General features: G+C 45.9%; 1 protein-coding gene across 2 annotated transcripts in view; it reads right to left on the bottom strand.

The window, feature by feature from the left end:
- The window catches only part of DISC1 (DISC1 scaffold protein), a 363,915-nt gene that overhangs the window by 247,547 nt on the left and 104,275 nt on the right, over nucleotides 1-12,093 (bottom strand). For both annotated transcript variants that reach the window (XM_057530626.1, XM_057530625.1), the window contains exon 4: nucleotides 9,226-9,373. In XM_057530626.1, coding sequence (XP_057386609.1) covers nucleotides 9,226-9,373 — 148 coding nt within the window. The remainder of the gene's footprint in view (nucleotides 1-9,225; nucleotides 9,374-12,093) is intronic.

The following is a 12,093-nucleotide window of genomic DNA, read 5'->3' as shown; positions in this document are numbered from 1 at the left end:
CAGGAGGGGCACGTGGACATTTACTTGGGTTTATAATAACCATGCCCAATACAACAGGCTTCAGACAGACTTCAGCTGAATTTGAGCAAAGAGGATGACACAGGAGACCTTTATTTGGAAGTTTTATCTATAATCCACTGATTTTAAAACAAATTCCGATGAGTCTTCTGTGACTCCCTTCAACTGGTTTTTCTCCTCTTTTCCTTCCTTACTTCTCAAGGTGATGACAAGGGATCAGAGGTGGGTCTCCTGGGAGAGACACAGGCCGTGCTAGTCCCCATTTGGCTCGAGCTGTGATTAGGGGTTCAGAAACGTCTCCTGCCATGTTGGTAACAGTGATCATCTTTATGCCACCTCATTTTACATCTCCGGTAAAATGTGTCTGTAGCAGTTATTTTCTTTTGCCGTGTATCTCCATTCCAGCCTGTGAACTTAGAGCTGATCATCGCTGAATTCTGTGGTGTGATGTTCCCGACACGACAATTAAATGGAAATAAAGAATCACATGTTTCAAAGGGAAGAGAGGAAGAGCTGGTCAGAGGAAAAATGACTCAGTCCAGAGGCATCATGACCTACACAACATTCATCTGTTCCAATCAGAAAGGAAGTAGGTGAGCAGGAAGTATCTGGACAGGCAAACCAGAGCCCTGCCTTGATAAGCCACATTGGAAAACCATCGTATATCTTTGTTTTTCAACTCTGTTGTACTTTGTTTACTTGTGTTTTAAGTTATCGGGAAAAGGTCTTCGATAAAGGACACTTTGCATACACACACACACGTGCACACACACAACTGAAGATGTAAATATGACCCGTTTTCATGTACAGGGTGGTGAAGGTCCAGTGGGAAAACACATAGGATGTGCAGTCAGAGAAAAGCAAAGTATTAATGAGAAAATTATCAGTCATACGTGCACAGTAGACCAAACCTCTCTCTTAGGAGAAAGGAAAAAATAACTTTCTTTGGACTGGGTGAAAGATACAGCAAAAGTAGTTTCCCGATCATTGCTGTGCTAGGATGTTGAGGTGGAATTTTCCAGTTTTTCCAGAATCAGAAGCAAACGCTGAAGGACACAGGACTAAATGTCCTCCACCCTGAATCGGGAGCAGCGAGCGAGGGGTCCACCCAGGACTGCACAAGCTGCAAACCACCAGCACCCTCACTCACCACCCTGTTGACCGTGCAGGAAATGGAGTTTTCATGAGAGACGCTTCCCTGCCCAAGCCCCCAGCCCCGCATGGGGGCAAACAGGGAATAACCTCTCCCACCCAAACCAAATGAAGGGAAAGCAAGTCCACTAGACCCCCTCTTCCAGCCAGGGGATGTCCTGCAAGGAAGGCTGACGTCTGGTTCTCCCATATGAACCTCTATCTGCGTCTGGTTCTCTTTGGAGCAAAATCTGAGACAAGGAGCTGATCTCGGGCTGGTTTTTGGCGAAGTGATTCCCAAGAAACTAGAGTGGGCGGTAAGAAGGAGGAAAAGTCAATGAACGGTGTGTTACTGAGCTGATCACCACAAAGGCCACTGGGGCGCCAACCAACTGGGAAACGTCCTGGGAGAAAATGCGTGGAACAGTCCTCGAAGCTGTCCCCCCAGACGTGGGGAGGCTGGAGCATTAACCTGCCCTCAGGGGCATCTCTCACTCCCCTTCCTCACAGGATGCAGGGAAAGCCCCGTGGCAGAGAAGCCTGCCGGGTGTAAAGCTGTCAGTGGGCACAAAAGCGTCCACAGCTGGAGAGGGAATCAGAGGGAGGCCAAGGGGTTGGGACTCGGGGCATCAGGTCTCTGCGGCAATCCCCGCCCACACACCGACTCTGTGATGCACCGCTGCCCGTCGAGCAGGGATGAAGGAACGGGAGAGCCCACACACCGACTCTGTGATGCACCGCTGCCCGTCGAGCAGGGATGAAGGAACGGGAGAGCCCACACACCGACTCTGTGATGCACCGCTGCCCGTCGAGCAGGGATGAAGGAACGGGAGAGCCACACACCGACTCTGTGATACACCGCTGCCCGCCGAGCAGGGATGAAGGAACGGGAGAGCCACAACAGGGCAGAGGGCCTGGAACCGGCCGACCCGCACACCCACCGTTCAGTGTGGCAAAGATACGTGAGCTTCCTGTGAACCAAGTGAACACAAGAGAAGGAATCCTCCCAACAAGGGCGCCCCACTGGCCAAGGAGATCCAGAGAAAGAGGCTGGGTGACAGGTGAAAAACGGTGGTTGCCCCCATGGGGTGGAGAGATTGTGTTCACGTCAGGATCAGGGAGGTGCTGCAGTGGCCTCTGGGGACCCCGCACCTGAGTCCCACAAGAGAGGGGATGTGTCAGCACGTATTCACGGGGGTATCAGCACCTCTGTTGGCCGGGGGGCAGTGATGGCCCACGAGGAGAGGATTACAAACACTGGACAGGGAAAGATTTGAATCGGACGTACGAATGATGTTTCAAACTAGACTGACTGGACGAGCGCCAGTAACTGAAAATGCCCCAGACATCTGTATTTTCTGCCCAAGATACCATAGAGAAATGGGGAAAATGTGTTCAACAGAGCACAGCAGACCAGAGAACAGACAAACCACGATGCCTTTGTACCCCACTGAGGAGAGACACCCCAGTGACCCAGTTATATTACAGAGCAGTGCGGTACCAAAGACAGAGAGAGACGGATACCAAACCATTTGAGTACCAGTAATCTGCTTTAGAGGAGCTCAGTTAACCCCTGAGGTGACAGCTAATGCTCCCTGGGCTGCTGGAAGGACCTGGACAAATCGAGTATGATTCAGGGTGACACACAGAGAATTAAACAGTGCTTTTTAGAACGATGAATTAAACAGGGATTATTATGAACAAAATGACAGTGAAAATTAAAAATGAAGTACCTGATTGTACTTGGGTGTTTACATTTCCTCAGATCTTATTCTAAACCAAATTTTCTTAACTTGAGAGCCAAAGGTCCCCTAGACAGGGAATGAATAAGCTCAGAAGATCTGCATGCAAGTGTTTGTATGCAGTTGTCCGTATGTTTGTACATACGTGGTTCTGTGATGGAAGAAATCTATAGCTTTCATTCGATCCTCTAGGAAACCCTTGATCCCAACAAGGCGAAGAGGTACTTATTTGTGTTGTTATTAATCAGTATTGAAAATTTGCCATGCCAATGCAACTCTTTTATTTCTACAGGAAAAGCACCATCATTGGAAAGCATTCTGTTTCTCCCTGGACTCGGAGAGCCCCTGGCCTGGGAGAAACTTTCCCATCCAGGCTCCGGCTGCCTGAGCTCAGGCCAGACACCCCGTCCCCCTGGTGGCCACTGTGAGAACTGCAGTCAAAGCCCCTGGCTCGGGGGGAACCTGCGAGTCCAGATAATCCTGCTGATGACAAACGTCACAGGCTGGATGGGCGGTCGGCACACTGAGAGGCAATTTTTTAAATTATTAATGACTATGTAATTATGTTAACACGCAGTAGCAAAGCGTAAGAGAAGAACTGATTTTGAGTCATTGTTCTCTAATTGTGTTAATAATAGGACAGATGGCTTTGGCACGAGAAAAGCCAAGATAATGCTTAAACAACTGAAGTGTGGAAAAGAGAGATCTAATTCAACCCCCTCCTTTTCTCATGAGGGGAGTGAAGTGTGGAGAAGGTAGGAAACTACGTCAGGTCACATAGAGCTGGTTAGTGCAAGAGACAGGACCAAATCCAGGTTTCCTGGAGCTCCAATCGGGGGTTCTTCAAGATACTGTGGGGACTTCCCTGGTGGCGCAGTGGTTAAGAATCCGCCTGCCAATGCAGGGGACATGGGTTCGAGCCCTGGTCCGGGAAGATCCCACATGCTGCGGAGCAGCTAAGCCCACGTGTCACAACTACTGAGCCTGCGCTCTAGAGCCCGCGAGCCACAGCTACTGAGCCCATGCGCCACAACTACTGAAGCCCGCACACTCTAGAGCCCGTGCTCCGCAACAAGAGAAGCCACCGCAATGAGAAGCCCGCGCACCGCAACGAAGAATAGCTCCTGCTCGCCGCAACTAGGGAAAGCCCGCATGCGGCAACAAAGACGCAAGGCAGCCAAAAATAAATAAATGAATTAATTAATGAATGAATTAATTATTTTTTAAAAAGATACTGTGAACCTCCTCCTTGCTGGGTGCGTCAGAAGCAAGGCTGAAGGAGTGTTTTCTCCAGGGCAACTGAACCACGTTAGAGTGAAGGTTCTTCCTCTCTCCCTCTCTCTACACATGCATCTTGGTGAACCTACGTGTAGATACACATATGTATCACATTCATTCATTCAGTGAATATTTACAGAATACTTATCATAGGTCAGCCACTGCTCTAGTGTCGAGGAATAAAAAGATAAATACAATACAGTCTTGTAGAATAGCTAAACAGCAAGGTCCTACTGTATAGCACAGGGAACTGTATTCAGTATCTTATAATAAGCTATGATGGAAAGAATATGAGGAAGAATATATATATATATTCTTGTCTTGTCCTCAAGGAGCTCACAGTCTGTCAGAGTAGACAGATATTCAAGGAAACAGATTAATTTAAGAGCCAAGGCAGGGGTGAGGTCATTCAAGGTGCTCCAGTAATTCAAGGGGGAGATGCTGTGACCGACACGGGCAAGGCTTCACAAGGATGGGAGCTGAGCTGAGTTGTGAAGCAACACCTAGCAACAGCTGGGTGACAACTTCTACCACTTCAGCGTGTGTCAACTGCAGGGGGCTGGTGACGCCTAGTGAAATTCGGGCTGCTGGAAAGCTAGGCAAGAGCTGCACTGGAAAAGCTTTGAATGTCATGCTAAGCAGCACGGATCTTATCCCAAGAACAATGAGGGCCACCATGCATGACATGACGTTTCCACCTGAGGCATCACGGAAGATGAATGAGAGGGAGTAATATTGGGGTCAGGAACACTGGCAAGGAGACCAATGCAAGAATCCAGGTTCCAATTATTAAGTCAGAACTGAAGCACTGACAGGAGGACAAGCAAGGGGAGCGGGAATGCAGTACAAGACACCGGAATCCACGGGACTTGGTCCCCAGTTAAACTGGGGAGTAAGGCCTAAGGGGAGGAGCCGAGGCTGAACCAGAGTTCTTACTTGGGTCACTGGGTAGATTAAGTCACTGAGATTGGGGATACAGGAGAAGGGACTGACTGGGGAGAACAAGAGTAAATTTAATAACTAGATAGTTTTAAAAGATAGTCAATTTAGTAAAGGCAAGAATAAAACAACAGTCAATTTTTAAGGTAAAAAGGTAGTACACTTAGTAAAGCTCAGGGATTTGTTCAAAAGAAAGCCGAATTGTGGGCTGGAATTTTAGAGAGAGACCAGGGGTAGGGATAGAAATTTGAGGGACATTAGGAACTTCCCTGGCGGTCCAGTGGTTAAGACTCTGCGCTGCCAATGCAGGGGGACCAGGTTCAATCCCTGGTCGGGGAACTAGATCCCACATGCTGCACGGCGTGGCCAAAATAATTTTTTAAAAAAAGAAAAAAAAGTAAAAGAAATTTGAGGAAAATCAGTACATTAGTGGTACCTGAAGCACAGGAGTATCTGAGATCCCCCAGAGAGAGTATGTAAAGTGGGAGGAGAGGATGGAGTAGAACAGAAGACAGAAGAGCATCAATATGAAGGGGTCGGGGAGAGAAACAGGAGCTCTTCAGAGATGGAAAGGAATGGCCAGCAGCGCAGCAAGAGCAGGAAAGAGTGGTTTGAGAAGGCCAAGGTGAGAGAGTTTCAGGGATGAATCCGATTGATCAAAAGTTCTAGACGGTGCCGTGACGACGCACAGAAGAAGAATTTTAAGATGTCTTTTAAATTGAGCAACTAGAAAATCATTACCAACCTTGGTAGCGGCCGAGATAGAAATCAGAGCCCGGTGGGCTCAAAGACTGAACGGGAACTAAAAACACAGCATCTAGGTAACTCCTGTGAGGAAAGGAAACAGGGTGAACAAGGTACGCCACGGGTTTATATGGGCTTCATAAATGATTAATAATATACTTCTGTGGAGAACATATTCAGTTGAGCGACGTGAACATGCTATCTTTATGGGTCACAGTCAAATATGAGAAAGGGCAGGGGCTGTAACCTGAGTGAGAAAGCGGGACATTGCCTTTATCTTAGTTCACCGTGTTCTATGAGACACTCAGCCGAGACCATCACAAAGCATCGCTCTCCAGCCACATCATGTGTAGCTGAAGAGATGATCATTGGAGAGCAGGTGAGGTAGCGCGGGAAGCTAGTTCCAAACTGGGACTCAAGCCAGATGCGAGGTTTGTGCCCAAGCTCAGTACCCACCCGCTGGGGGCCGGCACAAGTCCCTGAAGCCTTCCTGGGCCTCGTTTCCTCATCTCTAAATACAGACAGGGATGTAGATGATGATGGTGTAATCTCCATATAGATACATATATCAATATACAAAATCTACAACCCCCTGGAATTGTCTCGAGGATTCAAGGAATTACTTCTTATTCATCAGAAGAAGAATAGATAAGCAAAATGTGGTACATAATACAATGGAACATGATTCAGCCTTCAAAAGGAAGGAAATCCTGACACGTCACAACATAGACGAACCTTGGCTCAGTGAAATAAGCCAGTCACAAAAGGACAAATACCATATGATCCCACTTATGTGAGGTACCCAGACTAGTCAAATTCATAGAGACAGAAAGTAGAAATGGTGGTTGCCAGGGGCTGGGAAGGGGGGACAAAGGAGTTAATGGGGTTTTTTTTAATTGAAGTATAGTTGATTTACAATGCTGTGTTAGTTTCTAGTATACAGCAAAGGGATTCAGATACATATAAATATATATATATATATATATATATATATATACTCTTCCTCATATTCTTTCCATCATAGCTTATTACAAGATACTGAATACAGTTCCCTGTGCTATACAGTAGGACCTTGCTGTTTAGCTATTCTATATATAGTAGTGTGTATCGGCTAATCCCAAACTCCTAATTTATCCCTCTCCCCCCTTTTCCCCCTTTGGTAACCATAAGTTTGTTTTCTATGTCTGAGTCTGTTTCTGTTTTGGAAATAAGATCAATTGTATGATATTTTAGATTCCACATATAAGTGTTATCATATGGTATTTGTCTTTCTCTGCCTTTGTCTGACTTACTTCACTTAGTATGATAATCTCCACATCCAACCATGTTGCTGCAAATGTCATTATTTCATTCTTTTTTATGGCTGAGTAGTATTCCATTGTATATATGTACCACATCTTCTTTATCTATTCATCTGTCAATGGACACTTAGGTTGCTTCCATGTCTTGGCTATTGTAACTAGTGCTTCTATGAACATAGAGGGGCATGTATCTTTTCAAATTAGAGTTTTCTCTGGATACTTGCCCAGGAGTGGGATCACACGATCATACCATTGCTCTATTTTCAGTTTTTTAAGGAACCTCCATACTGTTTTCCATAGTGGCTGCACCAATTTATATTCCCACCGACAATGCAGGAGAGTAGGGAGTTAGTGTTTAATGGGGACAGAGTTTCAGTTTTGGAAGATGACAAAGTTCTGGAGATGGCTGGTGGTGATGGTCGCACAACAGTGTGAATGTACTTAATGCCGCTGAACTGTACACTTACAAATGGTTGAAATAGTAAATTTTATGTTATGTATATTTTATCACAATGAAAATTTTTAAAAAATGAGTTACTTCTTAAAGCACTTAGTGGGCTTCCCTGGTGGCGCAGTGGTTGAGAGTCTGCCTGCCAATGCAGGGGACACGGGTTCGAGCCCTGGTCTGGGAAGATCCCACATGCTGTGGAGCAACTAGGCCCGTGTGTCACAACTACTGAGCCTGCGCGCCTGGAGCCTGTGCTCCACAACAAGAGAGGCCGCTATAGTGAGAGGCCTGCGCACCGCGATGAAGAGTGGCCCCCGCTTGCCACAACTAGAGAAAGCCCTAGCACAGAAATGAAGACCCAACACAGCCAAATATAAACAAACAAACAAATAAATAAATAAATAAGCACTTAGTAACTCTTACGCAAGTAAGAGTGTTACGGAAGGGTTTGTTAAATTAACAGAAACACAATACACTGGCAGATGCTAAAAACGGCCCGAGACTGGGGTGGAGGACCAGAAACACCCCCAAAGATCAAAAGAAAGAATTAAGTAGAACGTCAAGTTGGGAAGGGCCTGTGTGGGAAGGAGACAGGAAACAAGGTGATACTTCAATGTCAGATGAAAAAAGAATAGAAATGGGAGGTGAGATTCACCTCTTCCTTAAGAGAATCATGTAAAAGTTCCCTCAACCAACATTTATAAGGAAGCACCTATCAGGTACCAGGCACTCTGCTACGTGCTTCCCGCAAAACTGCAGGACAGGCACGTGAGAAAACAACCAGCCTCACTGTCAAGACGGGTTCTAGGGAGCTGCCGAGATCAACTGAATGTCAAATGAGGACGAGGCCGGACAGGCCTGTGATTGTCAGAGCCAATTGGAAGTTGGAAGTAAAGTGTAATTGCTGTGGCCGTGTTTACACCCAAGTAGAAGCAGACCTGCGCTCTGATTAGGCTAATCGCATTCATCACTACCCCTTCCCCCGCAAGCCTTTACCCAAGGAGAGAGGTCACCAGCAGACAGATGAGAACAATGGTTCACAGACTTTTCCAACAGGCCAGCACCTGGGACCCTGGCCCCAGACAGCCTGACTTAGCTGGTCTGGGGAAGAAGCTGGACATTTAAAAACCCTCCAGGTGATTCAAACGTGCAGCCAGGATTGAGGGCCACCGAATTAGAAATAGCTTCTGCCCTCCATCTAGCCCGGGTCCTGGGAGACCCTTGGGTAGCCGAAAGAGCAGAAGATACTCTGGAGGAGAGTCAGGAGGAGGACGTGTCTTCATCCTTCAGTCAGAGGGGACCATCTGTGGATCTTACGGGATGACAGAAGACCCAGCTGCCCTCGGCAAGAGGAAATCCACCTCCACCTTCTCAAGGGGTGTGCCTCCCGGGGGAGCTTACTAGCACCCAGCCGTGCCTGTGCTTGTCGACGGGCCCTGCTGGCACTTAGCAGAAGGGTTTCCTAGGGCGTGTGACCCACCCGGGTCCCTGCCTCTGGAAGGAGCCCTCACCTGTCCAACCAGCAGAAGGGTGCTTCCCGGGAAAACGCAGCAAAGGGTCTCCCGGGCTCTTTGCCACTCAGGAGCGGGGAGAGGGAAGAGGGCCCCCAGGGGAGAGTACGTACCTCTGGGCTGCCCGGTGCAGGGTGGCCTGGGCCTGTGCCCTCAGGTGGCCCAGGAGGCCACTGAGGGCCGGCTGCTGTGAAGGGAGCTGAAAGTGCAGGCTGCTTCTCTCTTTCTCCAGGGCTTCTAATCTTTGTTGGATCATCTCAGCTGGAAAACAGAAATGATGAGAGGGGAATAGAGAACCATAAAACTCAAAATAGACAAGCCAGTGTCCCTGGGCTCCACCCCCAGCCCACGGTCACCTCAGTGACATAATACAAAGGTCACCTGTTTCTAGGTCAGCACTTTCATCTCTTGGTTCATGCTTTTAAGAATCTTCTGTCTTTTTATTGAAAACACAGCCCCCTTCGCTTTCATTCTTCTAACTATCAGAGGCTACAGTCTATGTATTTATATGATGATCATCATTATGACCATCCCATAGGAGGACACATCATACTAATTATTTTTCAAACCGTGATGGCTATTTGGGAGAAAACCTGCTAATTTTTATGAGTCTGCATAACCAGTTGAAAAATATCAGTGCCCAAATGTTGATTTTTGAGAATGTTTCCTTAGAAACTGTCCATCAACAGAGAACCAGTCACAATTACTGAAGTCACAGAAGTGATGTTCAAACTGTCATGCTACAGCTGACCAGAGACCTGCTTCAGCTTGGGTGGAGGGGAAGCAGGCCCAGGTGTCATGTGCAGCAATCCTGAGTCTCTGGGGACGTCAACTGCAAGACCTCCCCGTCAATTTGCCGTATGCCTTGTGACCAGTGGCCAGAAACTTGCTCAGAGAATTTGCCAAAGATTCATTCTAGCAACACCAGAAAGGGTCGTCTACTTCCTGTTCAGGACCAAGTGACAGCTACTGCTGGGGCTCTCAGTCTGCGTCACCTTCTTCAAAGAGACAGCGGAGCTACTTCAGACGCCACACTTACAACACACGGTGACGTCTGGCCTGACAGGTCTTCTAGGATAACGCCGAAAGGTACCTGACCCGTTCTCTAACACCAAGCTTCATACTTTTAAAATATTCTATTTTATTTTAATTAATTTTTACACTTTTATTAATTTATTGACTTTATTATTCAGTTATTTCCTTATTTCTTGCTGTATAAAATCAAAATTTCAGTGAAAAGCGAGCATTTCTTACCTTATATGCTTTAAAATAACATACTGATACAGTCCTGATGCAGTGGTAAAGATGTATTAAGATACTATTACATAGGGATTAGGAGAAAACTGACTTTGCACCTCAACTCTGACATTTCTAGCTGTCTGACCTTCAAGTGACTTAACCTCTCTAAGCTTCAATTTCCTAATCTGCAGAAACAGGCCTAATAATAGTCTGCACGTCATAAGATCTTCTGAGGATTAAATGAGATAATCCACACAAAGCATTTAGCACCATGCCTGGCACCTAGCACATGTCCAAAAGGATTGGCTATTATTAGTAGTGCCAGCAAGTCCTGGCCTTCAAGTGTCCACAAGAAAGTCAGAAACCCAGGCTGGCCTCCCTCTGCCGGCCACCACATTGTAAACCGCACCCTCCCACTGCCAGGTGAAAAGTCCGCAGAGAACACAAGCTGATCCAGCAAAAGCAAACACTGGAAATGGGAAATTGACTGCTAAAAATCACATTCACAATGAATGGCAAAGGAAAATATGAATTATCCCAGGAAACAACTGCGATTAGGTATGTCCTGTGCTGTCATTCATCTGCAGAAGTGTGGATATCGTAAGTTATTTCTATTTTATGATTTTAAAAAGTGCACTAGATCACTCCACACCAGTCAGAATGGCCATCATCGAAAAGTCTACAAACAATAAATGCTGGAGAGGGTGTGGAGGAGAAAAGGGAACCCTGCTACACTGCTGGTGGGAATGTAAATTGATACAGTCACTATGGAGAACAGTATGGAGGTTCCTTAAAAAACTAAAAATAGAACTACCATACGACCCAGAAATCCCACTCCTGGGCATATTTCCAGAGAAAACCATAATTCGAAAAGATACATGCACCTCAGTGTTCACTGCAGCACTATTTACAATAGCCAAGACATGGAAGCAACCTAAATGTCCATTGACAGAAGAATGGATAAAAGAAGATGTGGTACATATATACAATGGAACATTACTCAGCCATAAAAAAGAATGAAATAATGCCATTTGCAGCAACATGGATGGGCCTAGAGATTATCATACTAAGTGAAGTAAGTCAGAAACAGAAAGACAAATACCCTATGACATCACTTACATGTGGAATCTTTAAAAAAATGACACAAATGAACTTATTTACAAGACAGAAGCAGACTCAGGGACTTCAGGAACAAACTTACGGTTACCAAAGTGGAAACGTGGTAGAGAGGGATAAATTAGGAGTTTGAGATTAACGTATACACAAAACTATGTATAAAATAGACAATCAACAAGGACCTACTGTAGAGCACAGGGAACTCTACTCAATATTCTGTAATAACCTATATGGGAAAAGAATCTGAAAAAGAATAGATATGTAAATACATATAACTGAATCACTTTGCTGTACACCTGAAACTAACACAACATTGTAAATCAACCATAATATAAAGTAAAATTTTTAAAAAAAGAAAAAGTGCACTAGGATGGTTATCACCGACTTTACAGCTTATCGTCGTCTCTAATTTCTAACTTATCACCCACTCCATCCTCCCAAATGGCTATCACTACTGGGGGCTCCACTTCACATGCCAGCATCATCTTGGGTTGGTACTGGGGTACATTCTACTGGTTCCCCCAAATTCCACCCCTACTGGAATATGGCCAATATTTATATGAAATATTTCATATAAATATTGGCTATATTTATAAATGGAACATACCCTTTAAAAATTGTGAATC

The sequence above is a fragment of the Balaenoptera acutorostrata genome, chromosome 16 (genome assembly GCF_949987535.1).
Source record: "Balaenoptera acutorostrata chromosome 16, mBalAcu1.1, whole genome shotgun sequence".
NCBI lineage: Eukaryota > Metazoa > Chordata > Mammalia > Artiodactyla > Balaenopteridae > Balaenoptera > Balaenoptera acutorostrata.
This window is presented reverse-complemented; position numbering and strand designations above follow the sequence as displayed.